A 20724-nucleotide genomic window follows, 5' to 3' on the forward strand; every position below is an offset into this window, starting at 1 on the left:
CCTTCGGTTTCACATCTTTTTATTTGGCTTTCAGTCAGAGGAGACTTCCTGATGAATGGAAATATGCAACAGTGTATCATTTTGGAGGAGGAGAAATGTGAGTGCTGCAATATTCCTGAGTTAAATGTAGACTGCAGGTATTGGCTTTGCCCTAATTAAGTGGGAAAGTTGGAAACATGTTGAAACAGAACAATATGACATCACGGGTAAGTAAAAAAAAAAAACTATGGTCTGACAACATTTCAATCATTAATTGTGATAAGATCATTGCAGTAGTTGGTCAACATATGGCTAGAGGATTATCCTGAGTGTGCAGCAGCTTATAACCCCAGCCAGATATGTAATCAGATGCCTCTAAGTACACTTGAATATAGCAAAATAGGTCATTTGATTCAGAAATGTTATATGATAATAGGGAGAACTGCAGACTTGTGAGCTGACCAGTAGACCCGTCATTGTGCAAGCCACAACAGATCACTGCAAATGAAGCCAACACACAGCTGTATGCATGTAAACTATTGGAAAGTTGAGTGGAAGGAAAAGGTACAGTGGGGCAAAAAAGTAATTAGTCAGCCACCAATTGTGCAAGTTCTTCCACTTAAAAAGATGATGGAGGCCTGTAATTTTCATCATAGATGTACCTCAACTATGAGAGACAAAAGGAGAAAAAAAATCCAGAAAATCACATTTTCTGATTTTTAAAGAATTTATTTGCTAAATATGGTGGAAAATAAGTATTTGGTCAATAACAAGTTCATCTCAATACTTTGTTATATACCCTTTGTTGGCAATGACAGAGATCAAACGTTTTCTGTAAGTCTTCACAAGGTTCTCACACACTGTTGGTGGTATTTTGGCCCATTCCTCCATGCAGATCTTCTCTAGAGCTGTGATGTTCTGGGGCTGTCGCTGGACAACACGGACTTTCAACTCCCTCCACAGATTTTCTATGGGGTTGACATCTGGAGACTGGCTAGGCCACTCCAGGACCTTGAAATGCTTCTTACGAAGCCACTCCTTCGTTACCTGGGTGGTGTGTTTGGGATCATCGTCCTGCTGAAAGACCCAGCCACGTTTCACCTTCAATGCCCTTGTTGATGGAAGGAGGTTTTCACTCAAAATGTGACGATACATGGCCCCATTCATTCTTTCCTTTACACGGATTAGTCGTCCTGGTCCCTTGGCAGAAAAACAGCCATAAAGCATGATGTTGCCACCCCCGTGCTTCACAGTAGGCATGGTGTTCTTTGGATGCAACTCAGCATTCATTCTCCTCCAAACACGACGAATAGAGTTTTGACCAAAAAGTTCTACTTTGGTTTCATCTGACCATATGATATTCTCCCAGTCATCTTCTGGATCATCCAAATGCTCTCTAGCAAACTTGAGACGGGCCTTGACATGTACTGGCTTAAGCAGGGGGACACGTCTGGCACTGCAGGTTTGAGTCCCTGGCGGCGTAGTGTGTTACTGATGGTAGCCTTTGTTACTTTGGTCCCAGCTCTCTGCAGGTCATTCACTAGGTTCCCCGTGTGGTTCTGGATTTTTGCTCACCGTTCTTGTGATCATTTTGACCCCACGGGGTGTGATCTTGCGTGGAGCCCCAGATCGAGGGAGATTATCAGTGGTCTTGTAAGTGTTCCATTTTCTAATAATTGATCCCACAGTTGATTTCTTTACACCAAGCTGTTTACCTATTGCAGATTCAGTATTCCCAGCTAGGTGCAGGTTTATAATTTTGTTTCGGGTGTCCTTTGACAGCTCTCTAGTTTTGGCCATGGTGGAGTTTAGAGTGTGACTGTTTGAGGTTGTGGACAGGTGTGTTTTATACTGATAACGAGTTCAAATAGGTGCCATTAATACAGGTAACAAGTGGAGGACAGAGGAGCCTCTTACAGAAGAAGTTACACGGCTGTGAGAGCCTGAAATCTTGCTTGTTTGTAGCTGACCAAATACTTATTTTCCACCATATATTGCCAATAAATTCTTTAAAAATCAGAAAATGTGATTTTCTGGATTTTTTTTCTCCTTTTGTCTCTCATAGTTGAGGTACATCTATGATGAAAATTACAGGCCTCTCTCATCTTTTTAAGTGGGAGAACTTGCACAATTGGTGGCTGACTAATTACTTTTTTGCCCCACTGTATGTTATATAAAGGTGCGCAAGCAATAGAAATAACTCATGTCTTGAGAGCATCTAAAAGAGGATTTAAAGAGTCATTGCACACATAGGGCTACACATGTTGCACTGATTGAATAAATCCACTCTCTCTTTTTTAATTGGAAAATGTCTTCAGGATGAGCAAAGAAACCAATTAGCTTGAGTTTTAGTGTGAAGTTTCTGCAGTCAGTGATGATTTGGGCAGCCATGCCATCTGCTGGTCACAGTTTTATCAAGTCAAAAGTCTGAATAAGAATCTATCAGAAAATGCTACAACACCTAATGTTTACATTTTCTGATGAGGTTTGTGGAGACCCAACCATCCATTCTCTGTAGCCACTTTCAAGGCAGCAGGAGCGATTTTTTTCTATCTCAAGAGATCATTAGGTAAGGAGTGGGGATATAAATTCTGGACAGGTCACCAGGTCATCAACTTGTCACCACCAAAACTCTGAACCACATTACCAATACTTTGGTTAATGGCCATGGTGTTACTGTTCTTAACTGAACGACACATTCTTCTGGCCTAATTCCCACAGATCCACAGATCATTAATGGATCATTGTCAGGAGGAAGATGACACAAAGCAGAGATTCTGAAGCGCATTATTAAAGCTACCAGAGCTTCCTGAACATCTCATCAGAGCTGCACCATTATCACCTCCATGGCACACAGCAGAAATTCATCCTGACAGAGCGTGAAGTTCCCATATTGGCGTTCTTTTAGTCGGCTGAAATTTATGTAACAAAAATCACGTTTCATCTGTACTATGCATTATTCTGTTTTTTTAAGCTTCATTAAAATAGTTTAAATAAAAGAAATAACTGTTATGGATGCAAATATTTTATGGGTTTCTATTGCTTAATTTAATTATTAAATTTTCATTTATTCTTTTTAAATTACTTAACAATATATTTTTTTTAAGTTCCTAAGTTTGCTGACTGAACCTGCAGGTCAATATTTAGACAACATACCCAAATACATATTTGCAAAGTGAATACACTACATCTATCTTTAATACGCAAGGTACACCTGGTTAATCTTCTTTCAGGTAAAAAATTCCAAAGAACAAAAATTAGCCTTACAGATCTAGTTTATTTTAATAGAAGACCCATTGCTTTAGAATGACAGCGATGCAAAATAACAAATGGATCACGTAGCTGTCATTTCCAGTGTACCACACCTCTAAATCCAGCAGGGGGCGCTTCCGACTAATCATGGAAATGCTCACATTCACACACAATCTGTGTCGCCCCGTAGCGTTCACTAACAAGTTCTTCAGCTTCTCTACACCAACTCATACTGACATTTTTACACCGTTTCCAATGAGCTGGACTGTCAGTGACCCATTGTCTAATATATGTCTGTATGTACAAATAGGAATGTGGGAAATAATCCAGTTATTTTTTCCATGTGAAACTAGAAAAAGAAACTGCATTCCCTAATTTCGGAGAGCTGCTTGTGGGAAACTGACTTAAGTGATTGTTTTACAACACATATCAGAGATAACAGCTGATTTAATGTTGGCACACAGATCAGATTGCATCTTCCTGTAAGTGCCATTTTACAGCTCCTCATGTTCAAAATGAAGCTGAAGTACAAAGTGCAGTGCTTCCCTATCACTCTTCTATTTTATTGGTGTTCAACTGCTGCATTTTTATAGATTACAGATGTAGGATAAAGATTATTAGTCACCACTGAAGTAATTAAATTCTACTTTGAGTAAAAGCTGTAGCAAACTGTAGCACCACACGCACTAAGTCCTGTTTAAATACATCCTCGTACTTGTGTATTTTAAAAATGTAAAACACAAATGAAACGCATGTTAATAATGTTTTTTACATACTTATATACTTAAATTTTCAGAATGATACCTTTATAAGTACCGGTCATTTCAAAATGTCTTCCAAAAATAGTGACAAACATTGTGGCTTTTTACACTTTCCCCTCTGATAGAGGGGGGAAAAAAGTAAAATAAAAAAAAATCGCACATAACCTGATTGCATCAGTGTGCACTTCCTTAATCCAACTTTATTGATGTACCTTTTTAATAATTTGCTTTTCTTTAGTTGGAGTTTATCAGAATCCCACATTTGCGATTAATAATGCGTGTCAACTTCATTTTGGATATCCTATCAGATTTTGAGGACTACAAGTGACTCTACAATTTTCCTTTAATTTCCTCCTCACAAAGACATTCTGTTATTGATTTTGGCAGATGCTTGGAGTCACTACAACGTTGAAATGCAAAATCTGCCTCCATCTTTAGATTTCTAGATGCTACCAATAGGTTTTGGGTCAAAACTGGCTGGTGTTTCGATCTGTTTACATGTTCATTAATATTGATAAATGACTTGCTTCATCTGAAAAGTAAACCCAGCATGATGAGGAAGCTGTCACCATATTTCACTGTGAGTAAGAACAGTGCACACTTCTGTTAGTGATGTTCTGGGTTATTTATCTTTTTATATATAAGATTATAATTGTGGTCCAAAAGTTCTAGCTTGGTTCCGTCAAACCGTAATGTTTTGCCTTTTAGTAGGCTTTTGTTTTCTTTAGTAGAAAACATATTCTGTCCATCAACTCTATCCCAGAATATGGAGATAGTTTCACATTGAATAGACTTAATTAAAAATGTGAAAGTTGCTCTTTAAAAACTCTACTTTCGGGATTTTGTTGCCCTGATATAACTGTAAACTGTCAGCAATCTAAATTACATCTATATAGTCTGTCATTATTCAGAAGGCAGCCGCATGTGGTGTTTAATTTTCCCCTCACATGACACGAGTAGAGCGGCAGTAAGTGACTGCATGTTATTCAGCCCAGCCTCATTGTTCCAGGCAGCCTGTGACGTTGCTTTGTGTCGGAGGAAGGAGGGAGGGACGCCCGGGTTAGAGAGTTGATGTTCCCAGGCAAGCAGCACGCAGCAGACTCACCTTTCCACAGGCCGGTTCTCTGCATTGTTCAGTTTCTCCTGGAAATTAAACAACTTCGAGACTTTTTCCCAGACTTTCACCCGGTCGGTCCACTTGCTGCTCTCTGCGGCCACACTTCAACACGGCGGCGGAGTCGAGGTGCAGCAGCTGTAGGGATGTAAGTAAACTAGATCTGTTGATTAATTTTTTACCGTCTTTCCGAAACAGGTGCGGGTTTCGCTTTCACAGAAGTAATATTTAAAAGAGCGGCTGTCTGCAGCTTAAAAGCTGTAAACTTGTGACTTGTTTCCGCTGTCTGCACACTGGCTTTTTGTTCCCAAATGGATATTGTCGAGCCAAGAGCTTGACTTGTCAATAAAATGCACCTGATGTGCGACAAAAAACATTTTAGTTTAGAAATGGCTCATGACTACTACCACCAACAAAGTGGTAGTAGTCTTTGAAGTCCAAGACTAAGGTTTAGTCTTAATCTTAAATACTGAATGAACGCAATATTTATTCTAGTAACAGGTGCGTTGCTGGAGCCCCATTGAACCCAACACCTGCCTTTTCGATCCAGATATCCCGTTTATTAATGAAAAGATATTTAAATTTTTAGGGTTTTTTTCTCTGCTAATTCTCAATAAACTGCCATTTTAAATAAATGCAATGTTAAACCCAAAATTATTTATTTAGTTGGCAAATTTAGAGCCAAAGTAGTCTTAATTTTAGACTGAATGTTTTTTTTATGAGTAGAATTAATATTTATGCATTAGAGTGGTTCAACCAGAGTCCTGACTTGAGTCTGACAGAAGATGTTTGAGGAAAATATCTATTTAAGCTCATTACATAAGAAAAATGATCAAAATATAAGTGTAAATGCGCAAAAAGCTGATCAGCTATAAGAAGGGTTGATTTTCTTCTATTTATTACTGAGAAATGTATAAATACATTTCAACTTTCTAATGTAAACAAAGGCAGAACAATTTTCTTCGAAATTACATTGTCTTTTGAGAGATACGTCTGCCATTTCTGATCACCAGCAAACTTTTTGATTGAATGAACATAACTTGAAATATCCTGCTTTTCCTCCAGCAATCTGAGAAGTAAATGGTGTGAAAGTGGAGTACAACAGGATTATCATCTGACGTCACCTTAAAGGAACCCGAAGCGATCAGGCTGTAAGATTACACGTTCTCAGATGTCTGCTGCACTGTAATAATGCCTTTGAGGTTACAATGTCTACGCTGAAGCACGTTATTCTGCAGGACAAAGACCAGGACAATGAGAAGAAGCTGGACTGGAGTTATATCAACGAATGGGCCGAGAATGAAGTCGTCACAACGGGATCGTCGGACATGGAGACCCAAACGGACTCAGGGTCTTTCGAGCACAAGGAGTGTCAGACCTGCAGCCCGGTCATAATGCATATAGATCTCACACGGACGCACTCCAAGCTGAGACACCTGTCGCTGGTGGACACTGAGGGACAGCTGGCACCTTTGTTCCAATTTGACCGCCAGGCTCCTGGACGCATCTCTACGTCTCCCACCTTGAGGAGGATGAGGAGCACCAGACGTCCTGTGATTGACACTCGAGAATTGGGCCGCATGGAGAGCACTCAGGAGGAGCCGTGCCCTGGAAGCCCTCTGTCCCCTGTGCAGAGAGTCAAATCACCTTTAGCAACAACCCCCTCCTCTGATGGAGAGAACTGTCAGGAACCTCAGTCCGTTTCACTCTCTGGGCGACAGAGAACCAGATCGCGTAGATCAAAGACTTTTGAAAACGGTGTCAATTCCCCAAAATGGGAATGCAACAGGGCTCATTCTGCTCTAATGAAAGAGTCTCAGTTTTCTGATGTAGAAGTGCAGGTAAGGGTTTTTGTTGATTTCCATTTCAATTTAACTGAAACATAAATAGTAATATAAATAAATGGTAATGGTAATATTTCCTCCGCCAGCCTCAGTCCAACACTTCAAGACCTTTTCCCCTGTGTATTTCCATGCATGGTCTTTAATAAATTAAATAGGTAGACATTCCTCACTTGCAGAAGCCCTCCTGGAGCGGTCACTCACAATGCAAGCTTTGGACAGCAAATGAATCAGCAGTTACATGCATTGACAGCTCTGACCAAGCCCACAGCCTGGAGGGCCCTGGGAAGTGCTCTCCTCAGGGCCCCCATTCACCGCAGTCAGCAGTCACCCAATAATGGAGGGGTCAGTGAGCGATTGGAAAAAGATAATGGGCAGCTCTATTCATCAGCTCGTGGTTTCCAGGCAGGCACTTTCTCAATAGTGTCGACATTCTCCCACAATATCAAGGGCTTTTGAATCCAAGCGACCACTTAAAACACTGATTCAGATTACGGTGTCTTTGAAAGTGATCTAGTGGTGCCGTTGGCAGTAGGAGGTCTTTGCATGCTCGGTCTTTACGGTGTCCGTGCAGCATAGAAATTGTACGTTCACTGTTTTTGAAAGCTTACAGCTCTAATAAAGGTTCTCTGTTTTCCTACAGGAGAGGGAACGGTGTCATCCAAGGTAGGCGCACTATACCTTTGACACTGTGAATATCATTGTTTACATGTTGTCTGTTGGGACTGTGAGCACTGTAGCATACAAATATTCAGGCTCAAATGTGTGGGAACATATTTGCTTATCAGGAATGTAGTAAAATATTTGGACTCTTTTTACAGAGCGCACATTTGTTTTGTAGTTGCGCCTATCAGCTGTCAGGTGTTCAAATGGTAAAGCTGAGCTGCTTTGTGGCAAATAATTTATCAGCAAAGAAGGAAAAAAAAAAAGTAGAAAGTCGAGCTCCATCACATCAAAGTGCTTTGGGCCTGATCTCTGGATGCCGATCGGACCATTAGCTTCAGGAGCCCCTTTGTGCATTCATTGTCCTTCACGTCTTTGTTAATGCTTCATAAGCACGGTAGGTTAAGTTTTGAGAGTCCCATGGTTACATTTGGGCTAGACAAACCCTCATTAAAGCTGTTTTCCCTTACCACCACCCACACCCCTCCTCATGGGCGGCGAGGCTCTTCCTCACACTGGATAATTAGGTAGCTTTTGTCCCATTAATTACACCCTGGAACTGTGCCTGGGACAGTGTCCGGGCCCTGCTCGCAGTCTGTTAGGGCAGTTTTGTTTTGGAACATCATTATTTTCTCTCGTTAATATGGGAGACAAAACAAGCAAGTGCTCTCTGCTGGCAGAGAGGCTGGTAGAGAGGAAGCTTTCTGCACGATCACAAGGCAACAGGGGCTCATTGTGACGATGCCACGGAATGAATCACGATGAAGCATTGACCTGGTTTAGACGTGCAGTCAGCTCTGTCTTAGCGCCCCATCAGCCCATGCCACGTTCAGGTGCTGATGCCATCTGTTGCGATGTACGTGCACTTAGCTGGAGTTGGGGATTGGTGGGGTCGTGTTTAATAGTTTAACAGGAAGGGCAGTGAAAGGAAGGAACAGTTGAGCCTTTCACATTCTAACAAAAGCATGCTGAAGGAATAGGTTACTCCCGTTTTCAGTCGAGCTGCACACTAGCTTATCCTGTAAAGCGTACATGTTGGCCCTGCAGCCACGCAGCTTATAGCTGCTCCCAGTTAGTGTCCCAAGCTGCTTGTGCAACTGTACATGTACAGTTGGAAAAAGTGCAGTCACTGTACTAAATACTAGTGCTCTGCACTGTAAGAGGGAAAAAGTTGGTGGTTTGTTTTTGAATATAACAGCTGACATTAACAAAAGGTGAAGACTGTTGTTGGTACTTCTACTTCTGCTGCAGCTAATTGTTTGACAATGGTTTGTCAGTAAATATCATTAAACACAGTCAGAAATGAGGATGTGCTTTTAGTGAACAATGAACACTCAACTTCTGCTGCAATATTTTTCTAGTTAAACTGGACTTTTGTTCTACTTTTGAGCTTTTGTTTCCCCCTGTGAGCATTAAATATTTAAACCATACAGCCTGATACAAGAATTTAAGGTAACAAAACTAACTGAAACAAAACTAAAATTAAAAAAAAATCCTAATTTAGTTTCTGTTATCAAATGCTTTCAAAACATTTGCTACTTTGTTAATTTTTGCATTTTGTATCATAGTTGTGTATTTCCAGTTGTGTAAGTATCAAAGAAATTTTATAATGTGCAAAATGCATTTACGCTATACATCAGGTTAATGATGGAAGTATTGAAATGCATATCAAAGTACTGAAATTGCATATCGTAAATAGTCTTGGCTTTTTAGGATTAAAGGTAAAACTTTGATGTGGTATGATAGCCCATTTCTTCACAGTATTTGCACAAACATTTTATAACCAAAATGTTTAACGTGGTGCAACAACTTTTATTTAAACAAGTAAAGTAATGAATATTTTTTCTGCTACTAAATAGTGTGTAATATTTGGATTACTCTAACTGCATTAAGGGAAATGTACATCAGTTGTGTCAATCTCAAATCATAAAATAAAACATTGTTTTTTTTATCTTTATGCTTAAAGCTAAGCATAATTTGGAATACACTTCTTAATTTAACATAAGTTATTATGAGAAATATTACTCCTTATACATAAAATGTGTCTGTACACTGATTCAGGGGTGCTGCTCTTTAGTTTTCACGCCAAGATTGTTTGGCTGGAAATGTAGTCAATTTTGTCTTTAGTGTTTTGTGAGAAAAAAAATATTTGGTGTATTTTGTTTCTTTTCTTTTCTAGTCAGCTGACCAGTAGTGTGCAGCAACAGGTGGGGCAGGGACTAAGTTACTCTGTTCTCCATACAGCCAGAGAAAAAAGTAACTTCTTTAGTGTAGCGTGGTCTACCTGGTTATGTGAAACAATCACATCTGAGGAAACAATCACTTTGAGGAAAATCCAGCCCATCTAGTTGCTAACCGGCAGCAGCCACATTCAATAATTTCTCTTGTTTTCTTGGCGTAGGCCTTATTTGATTGTGATTGTCATTTGACATTGTCACTGATCAAGTTTTTCAAGGTGTACCTCATTTAATCCTTTGTGACAGATGAGTCACCCCACACCCTTAACTTCTACAGTCATTTCATTGCCATCTTTAATGTTGCCTTCGTCACACAATCACATTTGTCAGCTGCTAATTTTAGCTCGTGAAAGTTCATTTTTGCCCTGAACAGTAATCCCAAAGTACAGCGACGGAGGATAAGTCATAACATTTGAGAATGGCGGCTGTGTGAGCTTTGCCCCCAGGCTAAAAGGCAGGCCTGTGTTTTTCCAACCAAAGCCATGCCTCAGTTACCAACTATGAAAAGAAGACTGGGAGGATTAGAACTGGCACACATTGACAGCTTGTCTTCGTCCACGCAAATGGGGTGATCCATTAATCGGCAGCTGTCTATGCATGAGCCAGGCGCATAACACTTATCCTTCATAATATCTGCTACTCAAATTAATCACTGGTTTTCCACACAAAGCGGATGATATTTCAGTGGCATTTCTGCTACACAAAATGACAAAGGGAATTTTATTCCACCCCCCAGCTCGGATAGTCTGACTCTACTTACGTTTCACATAGACTAGTTTTGTTACAAGAGATTCTCAGATATTGAGTCAGCCGTTTCCCTGTACTGTACAACTTTACTGTACTGCTAATTAGTACAGTGACTGTTCATTTTTATCTTATGATGTTGGATAAAACTATTCAGCATCTAAAGGTCCTCATGTTTCTGCTTCAGGCTTCAGGAGAGGAGGCGGAGCTCAGTGGTGGTCAGTTTACCTGGACTCGATGTCTCACCAGGAGACCTGTTTGTGTCCAACGGAGCGGCGGACATGATCAATGATTCAAATCTCGCTGGTAAAATTCCACGTTCTCTCATTTATATGTCAGGGTTTTTTTTTTCTGTTTGATTGCAATATGATCCTTAGCCAAGTGATCTGCCCTCTGATTAAATTTGTACCGTTATGAGTCAGTGTTTTAACAGTTTGCTTCTTGATGTCAAAAGGTTTGACCATAACCCACCCATGTTTACTGTAAATGTGAGGCAAGTGACTTAAGAGTTTGGGTTTGGCTGGATTTTTTCCTTGATGGCAAAAGAGGTTATAAAGAGCGCATTAAAAGCAATCTGCGCTATACATACAGTATTTGCTGTGTTATTACTTTTGAAGTACTTTACTTCTCTATGACCAAATGCCAAATTATATTACATCTCAAAAGTATATTTCCAAAAATATTTATATCATGAAAAACATTCTAGCGTTTTTGTCTCTCATTTTAAAAAGTAAAATTTGTGTATTTTACAGATTTGTATTTTAAGTTTTTATTTTCATTTTGAACCTAAAATTCACTGTTCTAGAAAATTTGCGTTTTACAAATGGTCAATAAAAATATTTCAAACAGAAGAGTCAGGTTTTGGAAAGGTCGGTTCCTCGTTGGGGCTCCTTTTCCATGAATTACTGCATCAATGCAACATGGCATGGAGACAATCAGCCTGTGACTCTCCTGAGTTGTGATGGAAGTCCAGGTTGCTTTGATTGTATCTTTCTGATCATCCATATTGTTGGGTCTGGCGTCTCTCATTTTCAATGTGGATGGGTACCAAGACAATTAAATCAGTATCACCATACAGCTTGTCAGCAGAAGGATGCATGAAGTGCTTTAAAACTTCCTGGTAGACGGCTGTGAAAATCGAGTGGACCAATACTAGTGGATGACATCATACCCCAAACCATTACTGACGCTGGAAACTTCACTGGACCTTAAACAATATGGATTCTGTGCCTCTCTGCTCTTCTTTGATTTCCAAATAAAATGCAAACTTTACTTTCATTTGAATATAGGACTTTGGACGACTGAACAGCAGTCCAGTTCTTTTTCTTCTCCGTTCAAGTAAGATGCTACTGACGTTTACTTTGGTTCAGGAGTGGCTTGACACGAGGAATGCTATGTTTGTAGCTCATGTTCTTCAACAGGTTTTCCTTGACAATCCTCTCAAGGTTGCAGTTATCACTGTTGGTGGTGCACATTTCCCTAATGCTCAATTCTTGGATGCAACACTCGGTGAACAACAAACTTCTTCAGCAACGACCTTTTGTGGCTTTCCCTCCTTTTGGAAAACGACTGTCTTCTGGACATCTGTCAAGTCAACAGTCTTCCTCATGATTTTAGGTTTTCATTATCTGAAAACAAGATTTCACATTCTGAAATGAGTGATAAATAAATGACCATATGATGATGGCAAAAACTTTGCATTCAGCATTACACTTTTATCTTTAGATGGCCAAGGGATCATTTAGCACCTAGAGAAGTAAAACAAAAACGACAGTAATTTTAAACCATCCATCTCAATATACACAATTACAAAAAGGAAGGACGCATCATAAGTGATACATATTCTATAGATGTGCCAGAGCTGCTAGGTAATTCACATTCAAACCCAATTAGAATAAATTTTTAACATATGTGGCGAGATGTGAAGGCAACTTTACTGTAGACTATGAATGGATTATACAAGGTTTGTCTAGGTTCTTAAAAAGTCTTTTTTTTTTTTTTTACTTGCCCATATTTATAAGAAAACTAAGCATAATAAGAAAATAAGTTGAGTCATATTGTATAACCGTCGACTGGTCCTAATGGTGACCAAAATCAGGCTCTTAACTTTGGTTTATTTTGTTTGTATTTCCTTCAATTCGTGTAAAGCACTTTGAATTGCCTTATTGCTGAAAATGTGCTATACAAATAAAATTACCAAAAAAAAAAAAATTGAATGAGCTTATTTCTGTATGTCCAATTTTATCTTCATATTTCATGGATATACCTGAATACATGGATCATAGTTTATGTGCATTCTTTAGGAGTATAAGGAGGGGATTTTGTGTTGTTATGAAATGGGGGGGGGGTGCAAATTGGCACAGGGGTTCATCAATTCAGAGTCACAGTTCGTATTTTGTTTTAAACTATTGTCCTCAAATCAAAGCAAACTTTGTCAGAAGGTCTTTAATGTCTGCGTCCAGACTGTTGCCACACAACACAATCACACTTTGTTTCTGTGTTTGATTTCTGTAGATGCAAAGAAATCAAAGTGGCCCTTTTTGAGGCGCAGTACGGTAGGTGTGCCGTTTGCCTGCAGGTCTGTCTGGTGTGTGTGCGTGACTGGTGCCAGCGATGTGGTCTGTGGTTTGTTTGGATGTACTTTGTTACAAAACTGGTCAGTTGGTTTGGACATTGTTCTCTGACCCACTTCTCAAAGCAGATTAGTGCGTTTCCTCTTATCCCCTTTAGGTCACACAGTTGTTGCAGGGGGTTGAAATGTAGAACTTGAGCCAGACTTTTTAATTCACTTCTAAAGGTGCTATTTTTGCTCATAATGACCAGGGCTAAACAGAAAATAAAGAAATGATCTCTTGTTTTCCAATACAGTCTGTTTTGTGTCTGAGTTTTGTTTTCTGTTTTTCAGACTAAAGGGAAATTGCAGGTGGGCACAGTATCAGATATTGAAAAATACCTTTCAGCGGTGCAGATTCAAGACTGGAGAAACACAGACTTTCAGAAGTATAAGGTGAGCAGCATCCACAGCAAAGCTTCTTTGCTTTGTATGTTAATCATCAGATTGGTTTAGTATGTGCCCTCATCCAGGATAGGTTTGAACTACAGAGACCTTCAGATTTCTAATTTAAACACAACTCACTGTTTGCTAAATGACTTAGAAATGACAAAACAGCAGTTAGCGGGAATGTCCTGCAGAGTTAAAACAATGCAGTTTGTGCAAGAACCAGAATTTCTAGGCGGCAACCAATTAGATCATTTCTACAAAAGTCTATAAATAAACACTGACCTGCATCTGATTCACCATGGTGGCAGAAAACGTAATCTTTTTTTTTTTCTGTGCCAACGTGCTCTGAGGCAGGCGCAGCTTCCTCGTTTCTCACTGTTGTTGTTTGTCTGTGCAGGACTTTTCTCTGGCTGAGTTCCTCCAGGATCAGTCCTCGCAGGTGGGCGTCACCTCTGACCCTCAGGGTCGAAAGAGACAAGAGGCCATCTGGGAACTCTTCACCAGCGAGTGTGTTTACTTCCTGGATCAGCTCATGGTTCTCAAAGAGGTGACCTTGTCCATTCAAAGCCTCACAATGCTCCACTCAAACACATAGACCCACAAACAAATCGACCAAACCCAAACGAAACCCAACTCCTGCTGCTTTGTGTTTTATTTATTATCTCCCTGAATTCTTCTCTTTGGTTCACGTAGAAACCTCTGTTGGGTTGTCCTTCCCACGGAATAGTGGATTTGAAATTTAAAACCACATTTTGACACTTGGCTCTTTCTGTTTGTGCCTGTTTTGTTCCTTTCAGGTGTTTTCAGCCACACTCATGAACCTGCAGCAGAACAACTGCCTCACGGATGTTGACTCATGGAGCCTGTTTGCAAACCTGAATGAACTTTGCCTGGTGAGACATGATGCAAATAAGCTGTATTAGACTTGTTGGATTATATTTCTAATGTAAATTATTTAGAAAAAAAGAACATGGTACAAGGTAGCTTAGTAGAGCTGCGAAAGACAAAATCTTAAGACTGTAGACTTGAGACTATCTCAAATCTTAAGGCACAGTATCTGTAGGATTACAATTAGATCCTAGTTTTTACCTAATACACCTTTTTGTTTGTTTTACTTTAAGTGTTAAATGTTGATCACTGTAGCAAAAAAATAAGCAGCCTTAATAAGAATATCGCTTGGCGCTTCTTCAGGTAGTTCACTATTGTTGAGTTTGTGTTACCTGTGTCAAGGTGTAATGACAGTTTTAAAAGTTTTCAAAAGCTTAACATAAAATCATTTTCTGCATACCTACCCTTCAGGCTAAAGCATTTTTTTCTCTGACTGTTAATGGCTTTGTGTTGTGTAAAGATCCCTCTACCCCATCTCTTGCTTCAAACTGCAGATCCCTTCAAATCTGACCAAAATAACCTTTAAAAAAGCTGTTTGTACATATTTTATAGTCAAGAATGGATAAAAATAATTCATAAAATAAAAATAATTTAAAAGTACAACTATTTTTGTCCTTTTAGTGTTGGAAGGGCTAAAATAACACGATTAAAATGATCATTTTTAATGTTAATAGCATTCCTTTTGCCAGCAATTTTATTATTTATTTCTTATATTAAACTCAAGTTCGGGGACACGATTCTTTTCGACATTACGTTTCACAAGAAGATCCAGCACTTAGCCTCCCATCTGAACCCACCAAATAACACGACCACATCCACAAAGAGACATGAAATTCACCCCAAAAAGGAGACAGGGGGGCATAACATCACAAAATGGGATTTAAGGTCCAGATTTCTCTTGGTTAGATAATTATCAAAAAAGTATGTAGAAAAACAATGTGGGGAAAAGTAATAATTGAATAACAAAGTCAAATTTATAGCAATTTTTTTTTTCAAACTTGTATAAATCAAATATTTATGTGGCAGACAGAAACAGTTTAGATCTCCTCGTTTAGATTCTTCATCTGAACTTTTTATTTATTTACTTTAAAACAGTAAATAAATAAAAAGAGCTTATAATTTTTGTCAGGTTGGTGCATGTTTTCATTTTAGAAAATGTGATCAATCTCTTCACTCCTGTACTTGATTTGAACTTTAACCGAGGTCAAACCCAAAAATAACGATCATATTAAAAACGTGTCCAGAAATGCCAGTCATGTTAGACTGAAAACTTAGCCTCTTGGCCTTTCAGTAACACCTGACATGCCATTTCTTTTTCCTGTGCAGGTCAGCTTTAGTTTCCTAAACAAACTCTTGCATGTCATCAAGAACTTGTTGAGTATTACCCAGGGGGACGGGCCTACCCTGTTGGAGCTGCTGAGCAAGGCGAGTGTGTGTGTGTGTGTGTGTGTGTGTACACTGTGACAGCAGATTTTTACACGCACTGTTTGTGTGTGAAGATGTAGAACTGATGGCTTTGCACATCCTGCCGCATATCAATGCACCTGCTTTAAGTTTATGTCTTATTCTAAAATTCAGGTTGGTGCTATGTGCAGTACTAAAACTATTTTTTCTCACTGCTGTTTTTCAAAAATGTTCTAAGAAAGATATGAACTGCAAGTGCCTCTGAATATCTTTAAAAAATATAACTAAATACATAAACAGTGAAGCCCATAAATTACATGGAGTCTGATCACCCATCAGTCTGTATAACTCCTCAATCTGCTGACAGGTTTTTGAGGAGAGCATATGTCACTGTCTGGAGAAGTACTGCCTCAACTACTCAGCAGCGCTGCTTTATCTGCACAACCTGATGCCCAGGGAGGACTTCGGGCCATATGTAAAGGTACAGGAGACGGCAGAGTTCAGGCAGCAGCTGATTTGTTTGTGTTAGTCAGCAAATGCCAGAACGCAGTGTACCTTTGACTGAAGGCAGTGTGTGCCAAGTATGAGCGAGGACACCCAGCAACGCTTCTTTTAAACAATTAGTTCGGTGTCTCTCACAGTCCTACCAATGAGGAATGTCATCCTTTTGCAGCTTATCCTTCCTGATTGTTGACATGTGCTTCCTAGAGGGATCTCCCTCCTTAAAAGTTAGCTCTCTGCACTATTGTTCCCAACAGTGGTTCATTTACTACGAGATGCTTGTCTCCACTCTGCCGTCTTCTTCTCATGAATCCTTTCTTTGTCTCCTTGCTTTCGGCTTAGTGGTGTGAGAGGAGCAAACAGTGCCGGAGGCTGCAGCTACGCGACCTGCTGGTGGCGCCTCTGCAGCGGCTAACCCGATACCCGCTGCTGCTGAGGAACATCGCAAAGAGATGTCAGGTGTTGGAGGAAAGCAGGGAGCTGCAGGTTATAGCTGACAAAGTGGACAAGTCCATATGTGAGCAGCACGTACACCTTTTCTCTGAATGTCTTTGTCTTTAATATGCATCAACCTTTCTGAGCATTTGACTTTATCTCTGGCTGAAAAAAAACTGTTTTAGTTGTAGGATTTGTACAATAGATTGATAAAAAACAATCAGATCTTTTCTCTCTCTTTTTTTGCCACATCTTCAGTCGCCAGACATCAAAGTGTCGCTCACTTGGGTTTCATCAGCATATCTGTGCAGGTGTTTACAATTCTATTTGAACACAAATGGCATGTGTGGCAGGTGTCAGAGTGGTTATGCCTCCGAACAAACAGACCAGTTTTCTTTAAGAGCAGGTGACTCAGCTGTGTTGAACAGCAGCCAACGGACCTGTTGTGGCACTTCTGTCTGCAACCAGGACAGGAAAATGTGCAGCAGCCGTTCACTTTGATGCCATTTGGTTCTTTTGTACAGAAAACCCACATGGACTTAATACAGAGTTGCTTACCTCCTCTTTTCTGAGATGCATGCTCCTGCAGCACACCTTTTGTAATGGATGTGACGATAAAAGGAGCAGCTGATGGGAGTTTTGCGGTCATGGGTGAAATATGTCGGCCAATGTCCTCTCTGGGCGTGAGGAATGTTTACCATAAAATCTGTAATCTCTCACGAAATTCAGCCACACCCATGTTTGCATGTGCATGTTTGGCATCACCATGTACAGTTAGATAAGATTTATTAGCAATGTTGTCACTGTGATGAGCCTTACGTATGATTAAAAAGATGCTGCATTTCCTTGTCAGTATAGGTAAAAATGGTGACGCCGTCCACGTTTTTGTAAAATCCTGTAATTCACTCTAAACAGTACAAAAGTTTTTACAAAAAAATTATACAGCCTGTAAACATTTAAGAGTTTAGAGGAGCTATTGTAGCTGTCAGAAATATCTTTTTTTTTATTTATTTATATTGGTGTGAATTTGTTGTTATTGAGTGACTGAATTAAACTTTTATACCTTAAATTAACAACAACAAAAATAAAAAAATGTGCAAAATAAGTTTTAACTTACCATAAATAAGACATTTCAGTTTTGGTTTATATATTATCTTTTGCAGTAAATCTAAATCAGCAGAAATGTTTTATTCACTAATGTCCAAATCTCCAATCTCATTCATGGGTACTGATGTGTATTAGTGACCTGCAAGCTCATTAACATTTCCGCAAGTTTTATCAATTTATTTTTATTGTGATTTACCTTTTTATATGACCTTGCTTTGCAAAATTATTTAAGAGACAGCATTTTTATTTATCTAATATATGTATGATGGATTCTTTGGTTTTAATATGTTGCATTTATTCAGGATGATGCTTTTATAGCCATGCTCCCCCTTAATTAATTTTAAACTTTACAAACTAAAGCATACTTTTGCCTTTAAAGGAGCGTTGTTTTTACTGAAAATGTAATCATCGTCCTTGTTAGATGTTAAGTTGTGACTCTTCTGTTTCCAGGTGATTTGGAAGGGAAGGTCAAGTGGCTGGATAATTACCAGAAGGTGAAACAGCTGAGAGATGCGCTGGTGTGGCTGCCAGTTTGGGAAAGAGACAAACGTGCCTTCATCCCAGAGGTTCGTCTGATTAGGATGTATTTTAACATCTCCATGTTTGATCATCACACGATTGTCACAAACATCACTTATGTGTAAAATGTGATAAGTAATATCTGATTCCACGTTTGAAGTTGTTTATCTTTTAGCTTTCCTGATCCTGTCAGGAGCTCAGGTCTGATATGATCTGCTTCTTTTCCAGAGTCTGAAACATCTCCTGAAGGCCGTCACTCTGGACAATCTGATTTCCCACAGAAGTCTGCTGCACGAAGGGAAACTGGTGCTCACAGGTGTCTACCGTTGGCCCAAATCCAACACTGTTCATGTCCTCCTTTTTTTTTGTACAGAATCTTAGAATGTCTCTCTTTGGTTCATCACTAGAGAACACAAAGCTCATCGATGTTTATCTGTTCCTGTTTGATGAATTCCTGCTGATCACAAAGATAAAGAGAAGCAAGAAGGTATGCGCCCATCTTGTTCTGTTCTGGGCCAGTGGGAGATGCTCTGTGGAGAGGTTCATGTATCTGAACTTTGTACCCGTTTTTTTTTTTTTGCTTTGACTTTGTGCACAGAGGTCTGTCAGTTCTGAGCAGAACCACCTGAGGCTGCAGCAGAACCTGGAGCTGAACCAGCTGCTGAAGGAGGGCTGCACCTTCACGGTTCTCGATCAGCCCATCTCTCTGGATCGACTGCAGCTCAGGAACATTGATCAGCTAAATGCCTCCAGTAACTACACCTGATGCAGAGTTTTTCTACATGTTTTAGCAGAGAAGATTGAACAATTAAAACATCACACGCTCTTACTTTCTGCATCTGATGACAGAACTTTCTTTGTTCACAGCATCGGGGCTGCCACATTCTTTCATCATAATGCACCACAACCGGTACCAACAGTGCATCGGTGCGTTCATCCTTCAAGCTGCGTCAGAGTCTGCCAAGGTAGATAAGTTCAAGCCTGAACTTATGACAAGTTTCAAACGACATGCATGTAAAAGGCTGGAAGAAAAATGTCAATAGTTTTGGCAATGTTATGTAAACAAAATGTGAAAAATTGAGAAAACCACGAAACAGACCAAGACAAAGTAATCCATAATTGTGAAGTAAAAGGTTTTATGTTGTTTTATTTTTTATCAAATGGAAATATGAAAACTGTTTGTATGCGTTTGTGCTCACCCCTGAGTCAGCTCTAGTTGTGCTTCAGAGTAGCACCACCTTTCTCATGCAAACACAGCTGCAAGTCTTTTAGGGTTGGAGTCTCCAGCCACAGATCAGACCTGTGGAGTGTGCAGGGGCGGAGCTATAGGGGGTTGGGGGGGCGGGGGGGTCTGGAGGTGCCAGGGAGGGAGGAATGGTTTCAAGTCGCTTAAATGTCTGATTATAGACGGAGAAAGTGCGCCCATGGCTGTTTCTGGGTTTTTCAAAATAAAACCACTCACACATTCACTTTTCTGCACTGCTTAAGTAACTACACATTACTGGTACCGGTCTAGGAGTCAGACCCCGGTTCTGCCAGCTTTTCATCCAGCTTGAGCTCATTTAGATCGGATGGAGAGTGATGATTCAAACCACGGGTCTTCTTTTGACACTGTGCAACCCATACTGCATGTAGATTGAAAATGTATATTTTGCTCTCACTCGACCAGAGCAAGTGGAGCTTCATGGGACCTTTTTATGAAAGTTTTTTGGGCTGGATACAAATGCATGCCACACTTTTCATATTTTTACTTTTACAGTTATGTAGTTCCTTGTGTTGCTATGAAAAATCTAAAGAATTAAAATTTCTGTAAAATTTGAATTTACATTCTTGATTATCAGTAACTTAATAATTATGCATCTTCCTATTTGTTTTGCCTTTTGTTCACGCAGAAGCAGTAATACAAAGAGTTTATGCTCAATCCTTACACACAGCTGCTGTTATTTCTGCTCCTGACCTCCTTCTTGTGCAACTTTTCCAGAGGGAATGGATGACGAAGTTGGAGGGCGCTGCGGCGGCGCTGCTGAAGCTGGACTCTCAGCAGCCGCGAGTCAAGAGCTCCTCCCTGTGGCTGGAGTCCTCCCAGATCTGATCCCATCCAGTGGCACTTCAAGCCACTGGAAATGATGTCAATGTGCACTTCACTGTCCCTAGGAGTCCGTCACAATGACTGCTCAAACACTAGGATTATTTTGTAAATTCTGTGTGCCTTTTAAAGGCAGCTAATGCGTTAGTGTACAATAAATTCTTATGACTTATTTGGTTAATTTTTTTTTTC

The 20724-nt window shown here is 39.8% G+C and overlaps 1 protein-coding gene across 4 annotated transcripts; it reads left to right on the forward strand.

Moving 5' to 3' along the window:
- The first annotated feature begins 61 nt into the window (after positions 1-61).
- On the forward strand, positions 62-20704 carry plekhg7 (pleckstrin homology domain containing, family G (with RhoGef domain) member 7). 4 transcript variants are annotated; one of them, XM_081608070.1, is made up of 19 exons: positions 66-206; positions 2701-5254; positions 6172-6257; positions 6345-6947; positions 7591-7613; positions 10779-10897; positions 13106-13146; positions 13497-13598; positions 13990-14139; positions 14390-14485; positions 15807-15905; positions 16252-16365; positions 16728-16902; positions 18378-18493; positions 18675-18762; positions 18854-18933; positions 19045-19198; positions 19314-19411; positions 20428-20704. In XM_081608070.1, the coding sequence occupies exons 4-19, from the start codon at positions 6435-6437 to the stop codon at positions 20536-20538; spliced, it is 2079 nt and encodes a 692-aa protein (XP_081464196.1). In that variant the 5' UTR covers positions 66-206; positions 2701-5254; positions 6172-6257; positions 6345-6434; the 3' UTR covers positions 20539-20704. The 4 variants fall into 4 exon arrangements, with proteins under 4 accessions (XP_081464193.1, XP_081464196.1, XP_081464195.1 ...); XM_081608067.1 differs by having other exon boundaries at positions 62-206; positions 6172-6947; XM_081608069.1 differs by having other exon boundaries at positions 72-206; positions 5002-5254; positions 6172-6947.
- The last annotated feature ends 20 nt before the right edge of the window (positions 20705-20724 follow it).

The sequence above is a fragment of the Poecilia reticulata genome, chromosome 6 (genome assembly GCF_904066995.2).
Source record: "Poecilia reticulata chromosome 6, P_reticulata-male-v2, whole genome shotgun sequence".
NCBI lineage: Eukaryota > Metazoa > Chordata > Actinopteri > Cyprinodontiformes > Poeciliidae > Poecilia > Poecilia reticulata.